This window comes from Oenanthe melanoleuca, chromosome 5 (assembly GCF_029582105.1).
Source record: "Oenanthe melanoleuca isolate GR-GAL-2019-014 chromosome 5, OMel1.0, whole genome shotgun sequence".
Lineage (NCBI taxonomy): Eukaryota > Metazoa > Chordata > Aves > Passeriformes > Muscicapidae > Oenanthe > Oenanthe melanoleuca.
Genome location: NC_079339.1, coordinates 59,748,930 through 59,770,845, shown reverse-complemented (window position 1 = coordinate 59,770,845; position 21,916 = coordinate 59,748,930). Strand labels below are relative to the sequence as shown.

Here is a 21,916-nt window from a genome sequence, read left to right as displayed (position 1 = left end):
GAGGGGCGCTGAGGGAGGGACAAAATGGCGCCGCCCCGGGGCCCGCCCTGAGCGGGAGCAGCGGGCACAGCCTCGGGCTTGGCCTCGGGCTTGGCGGGCGAGAGGAGCAGCGGGGCCCGGCCGGGGGAGAGGGGAGGGCCGGGCAGGGCAGGGCACGGCCGGGGGAGGAGGGCCGGGCCGGGCAGGGCAGGGCCGGGTAGGCGGCTCCCTCTCCCGGCGGCGGTTTCAAGCGGCGGCTCTGAGGCAGGGCTAAGATGGCGGCGCGCGGGGCAGGATGAGCGGCGGCCGGCAGCAAACTCTGCTCCAGGTGTGGCGGGCGCCCGGCGGCCGAGCCCAGCTCGGGAACGCGGGCAGCGACAGCGATGACGAGCTGCTGCTGGCAGCCGCGGCCGCCGCCGACCCCTGCCCGGTGCGGGGCTTCAGCGAGGCGGCGGGCGCCATCTGGATCTACCCCACCAACCTGCCCGTGCGCCCGTACCAGGAGCGCATGGCCGGCGCCGCGCTGCTGGCCAACACCCTGGTGTGCCTGCCCACGGGGCTGGGCAAGACTTTCGTGGCCGCCGTGGTCATGTACAACTTCTACCGCTGGTTCCCCTCGGGGAAGGTGCTGTTCCTCGCCCCCACCAAGCCGCTGGTGGCTCAGCAGATGGAGGCGTGCGGCCGCGTCATGGGCATCCCGTCCCGGGACATGGCGGAGATGACAGGTACGGCTGCACCCGCGAGGTCTTTGGAAAAAAAAGCCACAGCACAAGGGAAAAAAAGTAAAACGTGAGAGGAGTTTGAAGGGCTGGCTGCTGGTTCGGCAGTAGTTAAACCCCAGCTCGCCTGTATAAAGGGTGAAGCGCTGGGGTGCAGCCCTGTGGGTCACACAGAGCGCTCTGTGCGATGCTTCAGCCAAAGAATAATGGTTCTTTTCATCCATTCATAGCTGCTTCCCCTCCCTTTGTCACTTTCCTTTCCCGTTTTTATGAAGTTTTTGCAGCCCTCTGAGCTGCAGTTCATTCCTCACTGACATCCTTACTGACTGACCCCATAACCCCAGACCTCTCCCACCGGTGTTTTAAATGATGTTTATGGCATTGGGCAGCTACGAGGCATCTTGGGCTTCCCAGCCTTAATTTCTATGGTTCTGGATTTATTTTTTAATGCATAAAACTCTTCCTAGTTGTGTTCAGTGATGGAGGGCAGGCCCTGGCACAGGTGCCCAGAGCAGCTGTGGCTGCCCCTGGATCCCTGGCAGAGCCCAAGGCCAGGCTGGACACTGGGCTGGGACAGTGGGAGGTGTCCCTGCCATGGCACTGGAGGGGATTTAAGGTCATTTGCAGCCCAAACCATTCCATAATTCTGTGTGTGTGCCAGAACTGTTGCTCTCAGGTTATGGGCTGTACCTTGTTCTCAGCAGAACATTTCCCTGATGCTGTTTCTCTATTTGCAGGAGGAACCCAGGCTCTGGACCGCCGGGAGCTCTGGAATTCCAAGAGGGTGTTTTTCCTCACACCTCAGATCATGGTCAATGACCTCTCTCGTGGGACCTGTCCTGCTCTGGACATCAAATGTCTGGTTATTGATGAAGCCCACAAAGCCCTTGGCAATCATGCCTACTGCCAGGTGGGGCTGGAGCCACTCCACTCTTCTCTCCCAGTTATAAAAACCTTCCCAAAGTTGCTGACAGGATCTCCAGAAAGCATCACTGTAATGTGGGGAGATTGTCCTTGAGGTCCTTAGCTTTGTTTGAAAGAGACCCAACATTCCTGTGTGTTGTCATTGCCTTGTTTATTAGTAATACCTGTAAGGTATTTTTTCACTGCCTGCCTGAAATTGTAATTTTAGTTTAAAAATATATTTGGCTGGGCAGTGTTGAAAAGCTAGTATTTTTATAAGGGTCTTTAGAAGAGACTGGTCAGTTCAAGATCTCTTTTTAAATTTAGGGTTTGTGTTGATCATCCAAGAGTTTGTTGCATGCAATCACCTGAGAGCAATAGTGACCTAAGAAGTTACTTTGATGTGCTGGACAAATCTACTGGATATTTGTGGAGTTCAGATTACATAGGATTAACCATCCATGAATTACATTTTTTAGAGTTTTTCTTCAGGCTCACTTCTTGACAGCTCACCTGAGTTAGTGGGCTATCAATACTTTTGTTAAATCAAGTGAGAAATAATTTCGTAATTTTCCCAGGTTGTTCTTGGTACATTTCCAGGATGCCCCATCCTTGGAAGTGTCCCAGGCCAGGTTGGACACTGGGGTTGGAGTGCCCTGGGAGGTGTCCCTGCCATGGCAGAGGTGGCTCTGGGTGGGATTTAAGGTCCCTTCCAACCTAAACCATTCTGTGATTCAGTATTTTTAGAGTGTTTTGTTAAGCCTTTCCTATTTAGTGGGTATTTTCATTGATGTAGTTTGTACAGGCAAATAATCTCCTTTCAGGGTATTAATGAAGCTTTCCTGTTCTTAGGTTGTGAGGGAACTGAGCAAATACACAACTCAATTCCGGGTCCTGGCCCTGAGTGCCACCCCAGGCAGTGACACCAAGGTGAGCCAAAGCTCCTTGTGTGATTTCAATAATCAAGCTTGAGTGCAAGCTCTGTTCTTTTGCCTGAAGCCTCTGCAGGGTCCTGAGGAATTCCACATCAAGACTGAATCTCTTTACAATCCATTATTTGATAAGATTTGGTGTTTCTCATGCTATAAACCATATATTATTTATTTGTGAGGGTGGGCAGGTGCTCCTGGATCCCTGGCAGTGCCCAAGGCCAGGCTGGACACTGGGGCAGTGGGAGGTGTCCCTGCCATGGCAGGGCTGGGAATGAAATGGGATTTCAAGTTCCCTCCCAACCCCAGCCAGTGTAGGATTCTATTTCCTGACCTTCCTTTCATTTTTCATTGGTAGTGGGTGCCTTTTTCTTCCAGTTTGGTGTAACCCCTGCTAAAATATGGAAATAAGTTACTTTGTTTTGTGGTTTCTCTACCAGGCTGTGCAACAAGTTATCTCCAACTTGCTGATTGCTCAGATAGAGATGTGTGCTGAAGATTCTCCAGAGGTCCAGCCTTATTCTCATGAGAGACAAGTGGAAAAAATTGTTGTTCCACTTGGGGAAGAGCTGGAAGAAATGCAGAACACTTACATCAAGGTTAGTGGCTGCATTTCCTTTTTGGTCACTGGCAGTAAATGTTTTATCATCTCTGTCTAGACTTGCAGGGTTTATAAAGGCAACACTTTCCAATGTAATTAACTTTGATTATAGGGTAAATTATGCAACATGGTTTCAACTCCAGCAGCTGCAGTTTCACTTTGCACCAGTGACACCTTCTACCTTGTAGTGACTTGGAAAGCTCAGGGGGAAAACTTGCAATTGAATTTTCCTCACCCTCTTTCAGGAGTCTTTGCAAAATTGATACCAGACCCAGGTTGGTTTCTGCATTTGGCTGAACTCAGCAGTATTAGGATGTTGAGAAAGCCTGAAGGAATCTGTGTGTGAACTGAAACATTTTCTCTGGTTTAGAATATTTTTAGAGCTTGAAGTCATCTGAGTGTAACTAGTTCTCCTGGAGGTTTTTTAAATTGGCTTATTTACCCTATAATTTATTTATTGCCCTATTTCTATTATTACTATGATGATATCTTTTTCTTTTTACCAATCTTTAATGCCCAAATGTAAATGAGATTTTTAGGGGCCAGAGCTGTTTGTCAGTCAGTTGTAACTTAGTGATCTGTGCCTTCTCAGTAAGATACTTGTAGGAAAATGATGTTGCATAAAATACCACTCTGAAAAGTTTAGAATATCTGCTCTTTTTTTTTTTTTTTTTTTTTTTTTAGAGGCATAAAAAGTTAGGATTAAGTTATATATCAGACTGTTGGGCTCAGAGCATAGCTTTGGTTAAAGCTGGTTGATTTTGGTGTAGCTTTGTGAAGAGTACTGGAAGGCAGAGCTGTGAGTGCATCAGCTGTTTTCAGCCCAGTGACCTGAGAGTGTTTAAGAGGAACTTGCACTGATACAGAGAAACTCTGAAGTGGTTTTGCATCACTGCAGGTGCTCTGAAGGCCCTGTTGAGTGCAGGGGTTTATTTTGGGGTGTTTCAGCAGCAGTGAGCACTTGGTTTGGCTGCACCAGCCTTGCCCTGTGGTGCAGTGCTTTTGTTTCCTTCCTCTGGTCTGGATTTGCATTTCAATTGCTGCTGCTTTACTGGAGAGCACAACTCCCAGTGGCACCCAGGGCTGCAGGGGGGAGGCCAAACCTCATTTCTGGAGGCCTCAGCCCTTGGGGAATGTCTCCTGCACCTCAGCTCCTGTGACCATTTCAGACTTGGGCTTCAGTGGCTTTTGTGCAATGCCAGCAGCATCCCAAGGCAGGAGAGCAAAAGCACCTGTGTGTGCTGTAAGAGTGAGAGCCAGGTGTCCTGTGCACAATAAAACCATTCTCTTTAATTGGGACAAACAGTAAACAAGACAACATTTCAGTGTGAAGGACATGTCAGACAGCACAGCACAACAATGCCAGAGCAACTCTTTAAACTGGAGATCTTTACATACAGTAAGCAAGGCCCTGAGTATCACAATAGCTGGAATCAACTTTTTAGGCACTAACTCTGGTTTGGAAAATACACAGTATGCAGGATACACTTATCTGTTAAGGCTACATCATTTATTCTTCCAAAAATTGGGGTGAATGCTGATTTATTATCTCCTTTCATGAGTGGAAAGCTGATAACTTCACATTAAAACTGAAAATTCATGAGTGGCCCCCAGAGCAGAGCCATGGATGGATAACAAAATACCTGTTCTAGGCAATCATGCCTGACATGGTGTTGTCAGATCTGAGTAACAGGGATGTTTGCTTGGCAATCACTGGTGTAACAACTAAATAAACTGTGTTTTGTGTCAGCTAAACACTGGAGCTGTTGGTCCCTGTGCTCATGAGGGCCAGTGACAGCTGTTGGTACCAAGCCATAAAGTGTATCTCCAAACTGGAGCTGAAATAGGTTTGGTTTTTTTTTGTATTTTTTTCCTCAGCAGCAGAAGCCATCTAACAGAAGTCAAAATAAATAAATACTATCTTGGAATTCACAGTTAGGCAGAAGCAGCAGGGAGTGCTGGGCTGCAGGGGGGGTATCAGCACACTCAGATCTGCTCAGGGTTCAGGGATGTTTCTAGAACATCACCCACAGCAGGGGATGCCTATGGACAGGGACATCAGACACAGCAGATGCTCTTGCAGGAGAAGTTTAAAGTGTCAATTATTTACAAACTGGTGCTGTGTGGTGAGAGGATTTCACTGCTTCCAGGGCAAGCCAACATCTGTTGTGCCAAAGCATCATGAGAGCTCCTCTAACTGGCAAAAGCAATCAGATGGCAGAAGCTTCTTTGATTTGCCATCAAATCTTGTCAAAGGTGAAAATTACTTTTATTGGGGGAGGATATGAGAACAAAACCTTTTGTTTAATGCCCCCCTGGGCCTTCTATTCAACTCAGTTTTAAAAATATATTTACCATTTTCCTTTATTTAAGAGCTTTTGGTTTAATACTGGCTGGCATTTTTAATTTTCTTTCTCTCAGGCTGTGAGACTGCTTTGTATTTTAGTTGGCTTGGGTATTTTTCCCCTCTCCTTAAAGACTATTTGTTTTTGTTAAAACTAAGGCTTTCATGTCTCTTTTATTTTCTGTTTTCTACTCTCCCTCTCCTTGCTGCTTCCCAAGGAATCTCCATGCCCAGCAGGCACCAGAGGGCACCTTGGTTCTTCTTCAGCCAGGGCCACTCTGATCCTGCTGCTCAGGGAGAGGTTTTGGGTTGAGCACAGAGCCCTGTGGGTTCTTTCAGAAGTCCACAAATCCATTTTTGGAGCCGTTTTTTCACCCTGCTGTGAGTTAGCAGCCCCTGGCTCTGCTTGTTGGACTGTGTTGGAATTAAAGAGCACAGAAGCTCTGTTGGGACCCTAAATCCTGTAACCAATAAATAATGCTGGTGATGTATTCAGTGAATTTTCTATAAAAAGACATTTACTTCTATGAAGAATAAACTCTACCATCTTGTCAGTAAGGGGACACATTAGGGAGGGATTTTGGAGAGCAAAATCCTTTGCTGCCCTGACTCTAAAGTGCAGTAGGTGCTCTTGGGCTGTGTGGAGCAGGGGGAATGCTGCTCCCAGACCCTCAGGGGCTCTGCAATGGGGGAGCTCAGCCTCTGCAGCCAGCCAGGCTGGCAGCTCAGGGCTTAGCACAGGGCTGAAGGGCAAAACAAACAGCAAATTGATTCCAGGAAGAAAAAACTGTCACAGTGAGGGTGGTCAGGTGCTGGGCAGGGCTGGGGGGCTGTGGCTCCCCATCCTGGGGTGCTGCCTGGCCCTGCTCTCAGCAGAGTGCTCTGCCCAAGGGCACTCCCAGCTGGGCTGTTCTCTGTGGATTGGTGCCATTTGTGCCATTAGCAGTGTGGGACTGGCAGAGCAGTGCCAGGAGTACTGAACAATTCACTCCAGCTGCAGTGCTTTAACCCCCAGCAAAGCTGGGAGAATAAACTGTTCAGAAACCTGCAGTTCAAAGTGACCAGTGTCTCCTTAGGAGTGCCAGAGCCAGTCATGGGATGCCTGGGGAGTGTGATGAGGGGAACCTGGAATTTTGCTGTCAGCACTGGGGTGAGCAGTGGGACTGGGGTGATTATTTTGGTCTCCCTGCAGACTTGGGTGCTTTGGTTGGGAGCTTTCTGAGGTAAGCACTGGGGATTGTGTGCCACAGCTCTCAGCATTGGCTGTTCTTCCTCCTTGCTCTAACACACTGGGCTAAGTCTGGTCACTCTCCTCAGGAACTGGAACCTGGACATTCTTTCTGTGCCTGGGTGAGGTGGGTTTGGTGTCACCCTGCAAGCCCCAGCAGGGTCTCTGTGCAGCACCAGAGCAGGCCAGGGCTCCAGGATGTCCCCAGGGACCATCCTGAGCCACAGGCAGGCTGGGGATGCCAGCAAGTGTGTGAGAGAAGAGATCTCTGCCTCCCTTACCTGGCCCAGAAATCGGTACGGTGAGCTAACATTGCGAGTGCTAAACCCCCCATTAGGGGCAGGGTTGCCGTAGGGCTGTGTGGGTGGGCTGGGCTGGGCTGGGCTGGGCTGGCTGCTCCTAGCCCAGCTGGAGCCCGGGGCTGCCCTGGGAGGGAGGGCACTGTCTGTGTTCACCTGTGGCAGAGGAGCTCCGGGCCCAGCAGCAGCAGCAGCTCAGGGCCGCTGCAGGAACCAGATCTCGTTGTGGCGGTTGGCGGCCGCGGGGTTGGTGTAGCCCGCGATGATGAACGTGTCCCGCAGGCACAGCTCGGGGCTCTCCAGGATGGCTGCCAGCAGGTTGATCTCCCTCATGATGGAGTCCTCGTTGGTGATGCCTCTGAAGCTCCTGCAGAGGTCAGGTCAGATCAGGAGGCTGCAGCCAGGGTGGGAGCAGCCCTGAGCTGCACCGGGGGAGGTTTGGCTGGATGAGGAAAAAGCTCCTCACAAAGAGTGGGTGGGCATTGCTCAGGGAGCTGGGTGAGCCACTGTCCCTGGGGTAAGAAAAGCCTGGATGTGGCACTGACAGGGTGCTGTTAGGTCACAGGTCAGACTCCATGATCTCAAACTTCATTCTGTGATTCATTTTAAACCCATTGTTTTTCCAAAGCCCAGAAATGCCTTCTGAATTACTTGGTTGTGTTACACCAATGGTACTGACTGTGATTAATCCCAAACAACTTTTTTCTTTAAGTTTTCTGTGCCATGTTGGACACTTTGTTCCCAACTACATAGAATAGCCTGAGGGTGTTCTATCACACAATTACAGATGCATCATTTTACCAAGCAATTGGTGTAAGTGTAGCATAACCTACTGGAAGGGATCCACAGGGGTCATGGAGTCCAGTCATGTCCCCCCAGCAATCCCAGCCTGGGCATCCCTGGTGCCCAAACACTCCTGGAGCTCTGGCATTCCCTGGGGAGCCTGGCCAGTGCCAGCACCCTTCCTCTGTTATAACTTGGTAACCATTATTTCCTCACCATCCCATTCATAAAACAGGCAGCTTTTACAACTCCTGAAAATGAAACTTGTTAACTCACTTGGTAACTCTACCATTTGATTTTTAGACTTTACAAGGTTTAAAAATCGTTCAGTGCCCAGATGGATAGCTGCAGTTTCCCCGTGTTTAGCAGGGCAGTTAAAGCATTTCTCACCTGCTGTAGACAATGGTGGCAGGCCACTCCTCGATGATGATGTCCGAGTCGAAGGGGTGTGGGGGCTGCTCCTGCAGCACCTCGGGCAGGTAATAGGCCACAGTCACGGCCTGTGTCATGGCAGACTGTGCCTCGTTGGTGTGCACGATGGTCACGATGGGCACGGTGATCCCCAGGTACAGCCCTGCCACACACGCAGGTGAGAGGTGCAGCAGGGCTGCACACTGCTGCCTTGTTTAAATGGGGATGAGGAGGGGGTTTCATTGGGGTGGTTCAGGCTGGAAGGAGCAGTGGGTGCCCAGAGCAGCTCTGGTGCCCTGCATCCCAGCAGTGTCCCAGGCTGGGCACTGGGGCTGGAGCAGCCTGGGACAGGGAGAGGTGTCCCTGCCATGGACAGGAACAGGGAGGTCTTTGAGGGCCCTTCCCACCCAAACCATCTGTGATTCCAGTTTCACTGTGCTTTGTAGTCTGTGTGTGTGTGCAAATGTTTGTGCATTTGTGTCCAAAACAACATTTGGTGAGCTCTCCCCTTTTCATGGAGGGCAGGGAGTTTGTCTGAAGTCTTTCCCCCCTCCTAAAAGAGTTGTGTTTATCTTCAAACTGGCCTTGTGTCATGGTTTCAATATTTGGGAACAAAGCTGCAGGCAAGAGAAGGGGCTGCTCTGTGAATTTATTGAGGGTTTGCTGTTGTTAAAAATGTTGCAGTGTTTTTTACACTGTTGTGTGTTTGGACTGCAGGAGGCAGAGGTGGCTCCTTTGCTTCTGTACAGTTTGATAAAACCCCTGCAGTTCTGGAGCTTAAATTACTTTTAAACCATGTTAAAGTGTTACAAGAATGGGAGGGTGGGGAAGGTACCTGAGGAAGGAAAAGGTTTTGTGATCAATGTTTGTAGTTTCTTGGAAAGACACTTAAGGGCTGACTCAATTACAGCACAGAGCACTGAGCATGGCAAAACTTGATAGCAACTGCAGGATGAAAAATATGAGAGCTGTTGTCTGGAAGTGAAAACCAGATTAAATTGGATTGGACACCAGGTGCACATTTTACAGGCAGGCACAAGCTCTCAAAGACTTGGTGGATTTACCATGATTTGAGTAAAAACTGGATTACCTTTCTGGAAAATGTGCTTCAACCACAAATTTGCTGTGTCTGTTGGGACAGGGACAATTCAATATCTTGAACTAAAGGGAAGGAGGCAGAAATACAGGGTGAGAAGGGGGCAGAAATCTGGTCCCTTTTGGTATCACACTCTGCCAGGTGATTTCAGTGCTGCTGTGAGAATGAAGCCCTGAAAATGCTGCAGCAAATGCCAGATTTCCAGCAGAGAGAGCCTGGATCACCTGGGACAGTGGGAGGTGTCCCTGCCGTGGCAGGGGGCACTGGGTGGGATTTAAGCTCCTTCCAACCCAAACCATTCCATGGTTTCTATGGTTTTTCTGGAAAGGCTGTATCATGGGAAAACATCCCTCTAGGGTGTGTATTTGGGAGAAGCTGTTCAAAGCACCTCTCTAATTAGGATTGAGGGCAGCAATACAATTTTCTAACAGTGTAGGGTTGAGGTGTGCATTACCTGAGGAGTTCTGCTCACAGATGTACCTCATGAGCTTCATGAACCCGAGGCAGATGCTCTGCTCATACTGCTTCTCTTTCATCTTGATACAAGCCCACTTGGCTTTGCCATACTGCCTTTTCTCATAGAGCAGGTCTCCCAGCTGCAAACACACACATGGGAACTTGGGGTTTGAATTTCATCATCTAAAAACATCAACCAAACAAATACAAGTTGAGCACAAGAGCTGCATCTTCTTTCCAGCTCTCAGTGACATGACCTTGAAAGAAACATGGATTTCAATCCTTCCTCCTATAAACCAAGGAATACACTGCTGATTTTGGATCAAAACTAACTTCAGCAAAATTCTAGGCAGTTCTCCTTTAAAATAAGGATCTGTCATCTTTTGGACTATTAAATATTTAGTTGCAATTAACACTGAATAACCTTATTTTTTAGCTGCAGTTGTTACAGTAATACATAACATTAAAAAATGATTTCAACATAATCAGGAGTCTCAAACTATTTAGATGAAACACACTCCAATGTTGGTATTTATAAATGTGAATTATTTAAATCTGTTTAAAAAAAATGTGGCCAAAAATTCCTCATAGATGGTCAGAAAAAAAGTTTTCATGGTTTCTGATTTAAAGTTAAACATTTGTTTGCACATTTCCTGAGCTGGAAGTAATTTGCTGTACTTTAATTTCACTTTTTTATTAAAGGATGAGATGGTTTATAAATTGCTGTTTTGTTAGATGATGATCCATGACACAGAAGTACATTTTTGGTTTGAAATTCAGATATTCATCTCTTTCAAGTACTCTTTGCTAAGGTTTTATCAACAGACTGTAAAGGGGCAAATGCAGAATTTAAGTGAAGAAAATGGGCATTTTATTTCAAATGGCAAAGTAAGAGGTGTTTTTGTTAAACAATTATGTTTCAAGGGCTGTAATTCCTGGCTTTTCCTGATAGTTTCTACCTTGCAAAAAAGAAAATGACACGTGTACAAGGGATGAGATGTTCCAAATGAGAAGGAGTGGCACAGTTACAATGTTTTGCACTGCCAGAAGGTTCCAGGAACTTTCTGGGGAACCCCATTCCTGGGAGCAGGGGTGGGAGCAGGGATGGGAGCTGGGGTGGGAGCAGGGATGGGAGCTGGGGTGAGAGCTGGGGTGGGAGCTGGGGTGGGAACTGGGATGGCAGCAGGGGTGGGAGCTGGGCTGGCAGCAGGGCTGGGAACTGGGCTGGCAGCAGGGCTGGCATCTGGGGTGGCAGCTGGGATGGGAGCAGGGGTGGGAGCTGGGCTGGGAGCAGGGGTGGGAGCAGGGATGGGAGCTGGGGTGGCAGCAGTACCTTCTCCTTGCGCTGGATCAGGGTGAAGGGGATGCTCTGCCTCTCCTGGGGGTTGTTATTCCTGGTCAGCTGCTGGATGGGCTCTGCCATGTCTGCAACAGAACCAACAGCTCCACATGAGACTCCAGCTGCAGAAATGGGAGATGTGCTCACTCCCCTGGGCTCTTTGTGACTGCTCTCTTTGCTCTTCTCCAGGGAGGGAAAAGCTTTGCCTAGGAGAGCTTACCTGGGTCTGCCCTGTGCTGTCAGGAATGGGTTTGTTTCCCTCTCCCTTCCCTGAATTTCCAGCTACCCAAGTGTCCATGGGAAGCTCTTGGCTCTGCCCCATTTCCTGGCCCTGTGCAGGGAACATTCCCAGTTCCAGCAGCTCTCCTGCTGTTGGAGTCAGGTGTGAAGTAAATGAGGTTGGCTGCTCTTGTTTGCAGGCTCAAGGAAATACTGCTGTAGGAATTAATTTCCAAAGGATGTTTAATATCTAAAGGTGTATTTATAGCTGTGGTTGCCCTGCCATCAATTCTAGCTGAAGGTCATGGATAAATTCTGCTTAGGAGCTGATCCCTGTGGATACAAGGTCACTCTTAGGAAAGTCTCTCTTCCACAGGAGTTGGTCCCTTGGCTCCCTAAGCTGAAGTGAGGAAGGCATTTGTGTACTCAGAGGATTAGAAACTCCATTTTATGTGCAGTGTTTGACAGTCTGGGTGCCAGTTCCTGCCTGCTGCCCCATATGTGTACTGGACATGCAGGAAAAGGAGGAGTTCCAGCTCCCAGAGCCCTTTTTGGGGGCTTGAGCTGCCTCAGGGACAGAGTGGAAGAGGCAGGATGATGGGGGAAGAAAGGGACTGTACCCATGTTTGAGAGGAGAATTAAGATGCAGGAGAATTAACTTGGCCGAGGTCACTGAGTAAATCTGTAGCTGAGCTGGGAATCAAGTCTCCATCTCCTGGCATCCAGTCCAGGGCTTTAGCCTTAAGACTATTTGGGATAGTAAAGATCCTTAAACAAAGGGGAGGGGAGAAAGCTACATTGTAGTGAAGTGTAAACATTTTTTCTTTACAAAATGTCACTGGGAAATGTTTAAAATGTAACTAATAACTGACACATAAATGAATGTCTTTGGAGGCTGCAGGTGAAATAAAAGTAGATTAGAGTTCAGCACTGGGTTGTCCAAGAAATAGGAAAGCTTTCAGGACTCTAGGAGAATTAACTCCATTTTTATATTACTTTATCAATTAGTAGGGAGAGGGATCTGGGTTTTTCATTCCATATTCATACAGAGGATAGGGATTACAACTGATTAAAGTCCTTTGGGGAATTTTATCCTTCAGTTTATGAATCTGTGCTTTGTGTTGTCCTGGTCTGGAGAGCTCCACCTGCACAGGGCCGGGCAGCAGCACAGGGACAAGGACAGCTGTGTTATCTCAAATCGTGGTTTCAGAGATCCACAGGGATCATCCAGCCCCAAAATCCCACCCTGGGCATCCCTGGAGCTCTGACATGTCACCATTCCCTGGGGAGCTGTTCCAGTGCTTATCCCACCCCCTGGGGAAGAACCTTTCCCAAAATCCAGCCTGACCCCCTCAGCACAGCTCCAGGGTCCTGTCCCTGTCCCAGGCAGCAGAGAGGCAGGGACATGATCTGCTCCTTTCACAGGGGGATTCCTCTATTTGGAAAATCCCCTCCTTCAGCCCTGGACAGGGCCTGAAGAAAAATCTTGTATTATTCTATTTTGATTTTGGTGACATGTGCAGAGTGCCCAGAGCAAACCTGTGATACTGTATAACTGTGTAACTGAAACCAGGTCACCCTGCTTTTGACATATGCCTTAGACTTTGTATCCCTCCTCCTGGAATTTAGGAATTACAGTGCCAGGCACCAGAGCATCACATCATTCTGTGGGAAGGGCTCTGCTTTCTGCTGCACAGAGCTCTGTTAAGGACAGACTGCACTCAGGAGTGGTAAATAAAGCCCAGTGCCCTGGGCATCCCAGAGCTGTCAGATTGCAGCATCCCACACACAAACCCTGGCTCTGGAGCCAGTACTGACACTCTGGGATGGCACTGGGCATCCAGAAATCCCTCTGGATTTCTCAGGGCCACTGAGAGCAGGGCAAGGAGCTCTGCTCACACTGACTTTATCCTTCTTTTAGCATGTTAATTGTCGTTTTTAAAGCTTTACTGAGCTAAGATAGTTAAGAGTTAACACTTCAAGGTGTGCTTGGACAAAGAGGATGGACTCAGTTTGCTGTGTGGGAATATAGAAAAAGTTTTTAAGGAGCAGTAATTTAATACTGGTGCTGCCCAGTGCAGCCTGGGCAAGGCTGGGCTCTCCCCAGCCCGGGGAAGGTGAGTGAGTGACCTGCAGGACAGAGATGCTGCAGGTCTGTGCTCCTCTGGGCAGGACAGGGCAGAGTTAAAGTCTGTGACCCAGCTGAGCTCCTAGTGACTCCCTGCTGCTTGGTAGGAGTTCTGACTCACCAGGCTTTCAATTCCCCAGTCTTAAAATTAAAAACACCCAATTCTGACTAAAACGGGCCTCGGAGCCCTGGCTGTCAAAAATAAATCAATGCTTTGCTTGTTTACTCTGTGCTATTTTTAAACACTCCCTCTTTCCTTAGAGAACTATATGGGGATATAGGGGATATTCTTAGCAAGAATGCTTTCTCAGGTAGCCAGTTTAATATTTAATTAGGGCTGCAAACTCACACTGACTGTTTTAAGTGTGAACAGATCACCCCGGTGCTGCTGCAGCCACTTCCCTGCCCTGTGGAAAGCTTTGCATTGCCGCGGCTGAAGCTTTAGCTGCTTCAGAGGCTCCGAGTCACTCAGGGCTGTGCTGGGTGCTCAGTGCCCGTGTGCTCAGTGCTGGGTGCTCAGTGCTCAGTGCCCGTGTGTTCTGGGTGTTCAGTGCTGGGTGCTCACTGCCCGTGTGTTCTGGGTGTTCAGTGCCCGTGTGTTCATTGCTGGGTGCTCAGTGCCCGTGTGCTCAGTGCTGGATGTTCAGTGCCCGTGTGCTCAGTGCCCAGTGTTCACTTGCCCGTGTGTTCAGTGCTGGATGCTCAGTGCTGGATGTTCACTGCCCGTGTGTTCTCGGTGCTCAGTGCCCGTGTGTTCAGTGCTGGGTGCTCAGTGCCGGGTGCTCAGTGCCCGTGTGTTCATTGCTGGGTGCTCAGTGCCCGTGTGTTCATTGCTGGTGTGCTCAGTGCCCGTGTGTTCATTGCCGGGTGCTCAGTGCCCGTGTGTTCATTGCCGGGTGCTCAGTGCCGGGTGCTCAGTGCCCGTGTGTTCATTGCTGGGTGCTCAGTGCCCGTGTGCTCATTGCCGGGTGCTCAGTGCCCGTGTGCTCAGTGCCGGGTGCTCAGTGCCCGTGTGTTCATTGCTGGGTGCTCAGTGCCCGTGTGCTCACTGCCCGTGTGCTCAGTGCTGGGTGCTCAGTGCTGGATGTTCACTGCCCGTGTGTTCTGGGTGCTCAGTGCCCGTGTGTTCAGTGCTGGATGTTCACTGCCCGTGTGTTCTGGGTGCTCACTGCCCCTGTGCTCATTGCCGGGTGCTCACTGCCCGTGTGCTCATTGCCGGGTGCTCACTGCCCCTGTGCTCAGTGCTGGGTGCTCACTGCCCGTGTGCTCATTGCTGGGTGCTCACTGCCCGTGCGTTCCCTGCCGTGTCCCGCATCCACAGCCCGTCCCCCTGCCCATCCCTACCCCCGCATCCCCATCCCTATCCCCGCCTTACCGCGGGGCACATCCACCTGGTGCCCCCGGCCCACGCTCTGCCAGTAGCTCAGCAGCCGCTCCTGCTCCTCGTCGTCCATGCGCTCGGCCGCCTCCTCCTCCAGGCTGCTGCCGTGGCTGTGGTACGCCGAGTCGGGGCTCTCCTCGGGCAGCGCGTCCAGCTCCTCCAGCGTGATCGCGGCCGGCCCGCCGGGCCCCGCGCCGCCCATGCGGCACCCGCCCGTCTCCATCCCGCCGCGCCGCTCCGCTCCGAGCTGCCGCTGCCGCCCGCCTTATCTAGGGACCGGGACCGGGGGCGGGGGAACCGCGGGGACCGCCCAGAGCCGGGCAGGGCACCGGGAGGAGGGGGGATGCTCGGGTAAGGGACCGGGCAGGGCACGGGAGGAGGGGGGATGCTCGGGTAAGGGACCGGGCGGGGCACCGGGAGGACGGGGGATGCTCGGGTAAGGGACCGGGCGGGGCACCGGGTAGGGTATCCGGGGAAGAGAGGGGATGCCCGGTTAAGGGACGGGGAGGGGATCGGGAAGGACCCGCCCAGAGCCGGGCAGGGCACCCGGGAGCCCGGGGAGGATGGATGGATGGATGGATGCTCGGTTAAGGGACTGGGGACCCACCCAGCGCCGGGCAGGCCATCCGGGGGCGGAGGGATGGATGGATGTCCGGTTAAGGGATGGAGGGGGATCGGGCAGGACTCACCTCTGCCCACCCAGCACCGGGGCAGGGGTGGATAGAGCCGGGATTGGATGGATATAGCCAGGGGTGGATAGAGCCGGGATTGGATGGATCCGGAAAGGGATGGATAGAGCTAGGGGTGGATAGAGCTAGGGATGGATATGGCCAGGGATGGATAGAGCTGGGGATGGATTAGGTCAGGGATGGATGGATGGGTCTAGGGATGGATATAGCCAGGGATGGATGGATGGATGGAGCTGGAGATGGATGGGTCTGGAAAGGGATGGATAGAGCCAGGGATGTATACAGCTGGGGGTGGATGGGTCCAGGGATGGATGCCTGCTCCTGGTGCTCCGTGCTGCAGGGACTGAGCAGTGCAGAACTTATCCAAGTTTTTTTCTGTTTTCCCACTCATCCCCTCTCTCCCAGCTCTTCTCTTTGTGGTGTTTTCCCTGCTGCTCTTCATGAGCTGTTAGTTCTTTTTGATTGACTTTATTTTGCTGCTTTCAAACCACACTTTAAAGATAGATCTTTCATTTTATTTAGGGGATCTCTGAGATCTTTCCAAAATATTAGAAATGCAGAAACTCTGGGATATTTTGTTACTGAAGTCCAGCTTTGGAAATTTTCAGCTGTGTGATTTTGCAGTTGCTGAGATGAGCCTTGGTGTGAGCGAGGGAGATGAGCTGCCCTGCTGTAGGGTGGATATAGCAATTAAATCAGGTTCTGGATTTGAATCAGGAGTCTGTGTGGACTCTGTGTTGTCTTTCATTCCAAATTTGATGTGAAATGGCTGTTGTGGCCCTTTTTATGCAGGCAGGAAAGGGAATCTTGGGGCATTTAAGGGTTTAGAGTAATAAGAAAATAATAGGAAAATAGGAGTAATAGGGAAAAATATCTCCCTGCTGATGCTTCCAGGGAAAGCTGGAGGCTGGGGATGTGAGTGTTGTGATGTTCAATCTGCTCCTTGGGGAATTCAGAGGTGCAGCTGCAGGGGGGATTGTCCTGAGAGGGTGTTTTGGGATGCAGTGGTTGCAGGGAGTGAAGCCCAGGTCACTGAGGGGGGTTTGGGCTCTGGAATTCACTGGGGAGGCAAATCCTGGAGCTGCTGTTTTAGTGTCTGGGTGGGTGCTGATCTGATTTCATGGGCAGCTGCCCCACAGCAGCACTGGGAATTTCCTGGCATTGCCTCTCAGAGCCAGCTGAGCCCTCAGGGGAGGCACAGTGGGAACCCATCCCTGCCCCAGGTAAATCCCACCTCACACACTCCCCTGCTGGAGAAAAGGAATTTTCCACTGAATTTTGGCAGCTGGGCTCTCAGTGCCAAGGGGGGGCATCCTGGCTCTTGGAGATTCCTTCCAGGAACTGGCATTCCTGTCTGAGGCAATGTGGGGATGTTCTTTTTTTTCCTGCAGAAATAATTCATAGAAAACAGTCCCAACTATTTTGCTTAGACATTAATGATGAGAATTAATTGCTTAAATGAAATTATTTGGAAGTGTTAAGCATCTTTGCTGGAGATGAGAGAAAAGATAAAACAAAACTGACCAGCAGAAAAGGAGTTTAAAATCACAGCTAAATTTCTCTTATGTGAGAAATGCCACAGAATATTGACTATGAGAAAGAGACTGGGAGAAGTTTAAAATCCATGTTTTAAAAATCCATCTGTACAAATTACTCAGTGTGTAATTAATTTGTATTTGATTTCTGATGAGCTTGGTAATTACTGCATTTGGTACTGAAGATGTGATGGGCTGTGCCTGGATAGATAACAGAGGAGCTCATAGTTACTGCAGGTGAAAAAAGCTGATTCTTTTGTTGTATTTGTTGTTTTTTTTCCCCAGACTAATTTTTTTAACTAAAAATTTTTTTGACTAAAAATTTTTAACTATATTTGCTAATTTCTGTGTATGGCTGCTGGCTAATAAACAGCCACTCTTGAGAAAACACAGTTTTGGTAGTGCTGTGTTCTCAGTGCTTTCCTGGCAGGTTCTGTCTCTGAACAGAACAGAAAAACTGATGTTCTTAAAAATTCCAGATCCAAACCATCCTTAGTGGGATGCTCCTTCCTGTCTCACTGAGTGGTGGGTTGATGTAGAAAAGCCACTTTTTTCTTAACATTTCTCAATAAAAACTAAAATTGTTCTTGGTGAAATAAGCTGAAAAATAAAAACTGGAGGTCTTGTGTTTTAACCTGTAGGAAAAGAAAAATGCTGTAGCAGGAGAAAACTCAGCTGTTATAAAAACCAAAATATTGGATTTTTTGGATGGATCCCAGCTTCCAGTGAAGAGCAGTGGGTTTCAGTGTGCCTCACGTCCCTGGAAGGCTGGGAAGGGTGTGAATGAGTTAATACAAACTTACACCAAGACTTTGGTGCCAAGGTCATTACTGGGCTGATCACTATTGGGTTTGGAGAGTACAGGATCAGCTAAAGCCATCCTGTCCTGCTGTGTGCCTGCTGCTTTCCTTCCTTTACTGGCCAGCTGAGAAAGTGACAGGGGGAAACTTGACAAAATGCACTTTTCTGCCTGGTTCAGTCTGTTTGTCTGAAGTTTTAGAAGAGAATAACTAAAAGTGAGTGCTGGTCAGAGCCCCAGAGCCTCCCCAGCTGTTTGCCCCTGGGAGTCACCTTTGGGACATTGGCTCAGGGTGTCACAGCTGAGAGCCCAAACTTCCTGCTGGGAGGAGCAAGGCTCCCTCTTCAACATGTGAAACGTTTAATGAGGAGTAAAAAGGACAATATCCAGCACTGGGCACCTGGCACACTGCCAGCAGCACACACACCTTCAGCTTAAAGCAGTTTCCTAATACACCCTTTATCATTACATGGGTCACATGCATATTTCTGGTTATACACTCTGGGAGTTTACATCTTCTGGGAATTCTCTTGCTTGTTTTCACCTTTGACTTGTCTTCATGCCATCCTGTAGATAAAAACAATATATTCTATTTCTTCTTGAGGCTCTGTTCTGTTTGTTTGACATTTCTTGATAACTGGAGAATCAATAGTAAATGTTTCTATTGGTTCTTTTCAATGTTATTATTCAGATGGGATATTCTACAAGTACATTAAATCACTTTTATCTATTTCACAGAACTGTCTGAGTTGTTCTTCCCATTGTCAATTAGTTACAAAAGCATTAACTCCTTCTGTAACAGTTAATACACAGCACATAGTCTTTATTTCAATATTTTGCATTAACTCCTTCTGTAACAGTTAATACACAGCACATAGTCTTTATTTCAATATTTGCAAGACCCTAAACTATAATATATTTATCACACTTAAATATATGAACTACACAGGGCCAGAGTATTGGCCACAAAACTGACAAACTATATTGTATCAAAAGCAGTTAAAAGTGATTGCAAATTGTACTATATTAAAATAATGTGTACATGTCAATATATAATAACAAAAGCCAATAAATAATAAGTTATTATAATAATACAATATGAATATATTTAAATATAATATAAATAAAAATAAATACAATAACAATAGCAAAACCCAAATATAGTGATTTCTAGCAGTGCTGAAGCAAAGCAGGGAGTGCTCTGGCTCATGCTCTGACCTTCCTGGAGCAGGGAGAGGCTGTGGCTGTGCTCACACCTCCCTGCAGGAGCTGGGGCAGCTCTGCTGTGCATCCTTGGGGTGGGATCCCCTCCTGAGCCCCTCTCCAGCAGGCCCTGGGGGGCAGAGGCTCCTTCTCCCTGCTGTCTTCCTTTGCTGTCTCCTTGGGGCTGTGCAGTGTCCCTGGGGCACAGCACAGCTCTGCCTTTGTCCTGGAGCTGTTGCTGGTTCCCTGCTCCTGCTTTTAGGATGGGGCAGTGTGCTGGGGTGTGCTGGTGCCTCTCTGGCACTGCCTGGGCTCGTTCCTGCACTCCAGCCCAGCCCCAGCACACTGGCTCCTGGTTTTAGGATGCCCCAGGATGGAGCAGTGTGCTGGGCTGTGCTGGTGCCTCTCTGGCACTGCCTGGGCTCATTGCTGCACTGCAGCCCAGCCCCAGCACACTGTGTCCTGCTTTTAGGATGCCCCAGGATGGGGCAGTGTACTGGGCTGTGCTGGTGCCTCTCTGGCACTGCCTGGGCTCGTTCCTGCACTGCAGCCCAGCCCCAGCACACTGGCTCCTGGTTTTAGGATGGGGCAGTGTGCTGGGCTGTGCTGGTGCCTGACTGGCACTGCCTGGGCTCGTTCCTGCACTGCAGCCCAGCCCCAGTACACTGGGTCCTGCTTTTAGGATGGAGCAGTGTGCTGGGCTGTGCTGGTGCCTCTCTGGCACTGCCTGGGCTCGTTCCTGCACTCCAGCCCAGCCCCAGCACACTGGCTCCTGGTTTTAGGATGCCCCAGGATGGAGCAGTGTGCTGGGCTGTGCTGGTGCCTCTCTGGCACTGCCTGGGCTCATTGCTGCACTGCAGCCCAGCCCCAGCACACTGTGTCCTGCTTTTAGGATGCCCCAGGATGGGGCAGTGTACTGGGCTGTGCTGGTGCCTCTCTGGCACTGCCTGGGCTCGTTCCTGCACTGCAGCCCAGCCCCAGCACACTGGCTCCTGGTTTTAGGATGGGGCAGTGTGCTGGGCTGTGCTGGTGCCTGACTGGCACTGCCTGGGCTCGTTCCTGCACTGCAGCCCAGCCCCAGTACACTGGGTCCTGCTTTTAGGATGGAGCAGTGTGCTGGGCTGTGCTGGTGCCTCTCTGGCACTGCCTGGGCTCGTTCCTGCACTGCAGCCCAGCCCCTGATCCCTGGCAGTGCCCAGGGCCAGGCTGCAGCAGTGGGACAGAGGGAGGTGTCCCTGCCATGGCAGGGGGATGGATGGATGGGGTTTAGGGTCCTTCCCACCCCAAACCAGCCTGGATTCCCTGCTGAGCACGGTGCTGGAGCCAGGGGCTCTGGGGGGCAGGGGAGGGAAGGTGCAGCTCTGTCAAACCCACTCAGGGGAGGCTGGGAGCACCTGGGCAGTTCCTGGGAGGGGGGTGCACCTTTTTGGAGCTCCTGTCTGCTTGGCTGCAGCTTTCTGCTTCTCCACTGGGAAAGAAAAGCCACTCTAAATGTTATTTCTGGGTGTTTTTCTTTGGTAAAGAGCCCCTGCAAATCTGCACTAAAATAATTAGGTCAGGGCGTTAGTTTGGAGCCTTTGTTTTTTGTTGTGCCAACAGAAAACAGATTAGGAGCAGTTTTTAGTGAGGTGCAGCTGGCACAGGAGCAGCTCTTTGCCCTGTACACAAGTCCTCAGCTCCTGTCAGAGCTCCAAGAACAGGTTCTAAGCTCATCATGGGCTCCAAGAACTCATTGTGGTTTCTGAGGGAGATACTGAGAACAGAGGGAGCCTTTGTGTCCCTGGCAGCTTCAGTGCAGGCTGGCATCACTCTGCCACTTGTCTTTTATCTGCTGCCTGTACATCTGTCAGCTCTGAACTGCCCTGAGCAGGAGAGAGCCACCAGTGCTCCTGAGCAATTAATTGGAATTAATTCTGTGCCTGTGTTCGGGTAACACGACACTGGAGTGTTTTGGAAAGGCTGAGGGGACTTTTGCAGAAGAATTATCTTTTTAATTAAAAACGAAGGTATGGAGGCAAGATAAATGTAATCAGTGAGCAGTGCCTGCTGCTGAGGCTCTCCTAAGTAGGTTGTGTTTACTGTTCCCTGGTAGTTCTGAAGCTCCAGGTGACTGGATCCTGCTGTCTTTCATAACAGCCCCAGGTTTGTTTTGCAGAAGGTGATTAAATCAGACAGGGTGTACATTGAGCAAACAGGGACAATATCATTTTCTTATATGTTAGAAACTAGGTCAAGGGATGAAACACAAAAGTACAGGTAATGGAAATTGCTTTTTAGAAAAAAAAAAAAAGCTCTGCAACAAGTATAGGAAATCATAAACCAGCACTGAAATATCAGATTTAATGGCCATCACTTCTTAATGAAAACATTAATTTCTTTTCAAGAGGAACATTTTTGAAAAGCCTGACTCCATTTCCACTACTTGAGATATAGTTTAAGCTTCATCCTCAGCATTTCAAGTGTGCTCATGTCCAGTGGTTTGGGGTTTGCTGGGAGGGTAGTGAGCTATTCCAGTGGTATCCATTCAAATTAAAAGCCCTGAGTTCTTCCTTCATGGCCAGCATTTTGGTTTATTTGGTCAATAGCTGTTCCTGTAAGCTGGCACTGACATCTCTGTCTCTGTCCTTCTAAAGGGACTCCTCAGGTACAGCCTGGATTGAAAAACAGCAGAACAGTGACAAACTCTGTGATAAAACACTGAGTTTTGAATTTTAAACCATTAAAACTAAACTGCATTTTTATCTTGTTCTCACTAATATGAGAAATGAATTCCTTGTGCACTCAGCCTTCCAGTGGCTTGGTGAATGGTTTTGGCTGTATGTTAAGAAAACAACATTTGGTTTCTTCTTTCCCCCCTCCCTTTCCTGCAGAAATT

General features: G+C 49.5%; 2 protein-coding genes across 2 annotated transcripts in view; one reads left to right on the top strand and one right to left on the bottom strand.

The window, feature by feature from the left end:
- Nucleotides 1-82: 82 nt before the first annotated feature.
- Nucleotides 83-21,916, top strand: part of FANCM (FA complementation group M) — a 59,779-nt gene continuing 37,945 nt past the window's right edge. Inside the window, exons 1-4 of the mRNA XM_056493770.1 lie at nt 83-704; nt 1,436-1,608; nt 2,454-2,531; nt 2,971-3,129. Of these exons, the coding sequence (XP_056349745.1) occupies nt 275-704; nt 1,436-1,608; nt 2,454-2,531; nt 2,971-3,129 (840 nt within the window). The 5' untranslated portion in view covers nt 83-274. The remainder of the gene's footprint in view (nt 705-1,435; nt 1,609-2,453; nt 2,532-2,970; nt 3,130-21,916) is intronic.
- Nucleotides 4,396-15,050, bottom strand: LOC130254341 (heme-binding protein 2-like). Its single transcript, XM_056493768.1, has 5 exons — nt 14,810-15,050; nt 11,082-11,173; nt 9,747-9,888; nt 8,176-8,359; nt 4,396-7,369 (listed from the first exon to the last, which is right to left on the bottom strand). Exons 1-5 carry the CDS (start codon nt 15,036-15,038, stop codon nt 7,198-7,200), a joined length of 819 nt encoding a protein of 272 aa, XP_056349743.1. The 5' UTR covers nt 15,039-15,050; the 3' UTR covers nt 4,396-7,197.

Bases quoted from the DNA above. Each gene is read 5' to 3' on its own strand.
- LOC130254341 (XM_056493768.1), bottom strand. From the start codon at position 15,038: ATGGAGACGGGCGGGTGCCGCATGGGCGGCGCGGGGCCCGGCGGGCCG. The intron at 11,174-14,809 runs GTAAGGCGGGGA...GTTCTGTTGCAG, and splicing joins CCAGGTGGATGTGCCCCGCG to ACATGGCAGAGCCCATCCAG. The intron at 7,370-8,175 runs GTGAGAAATGCT...TGACCTCTGCAG, and splicing joins GCCACCATTGTCTACAGCAG to GAGCTTCAGAGGCATCACCA.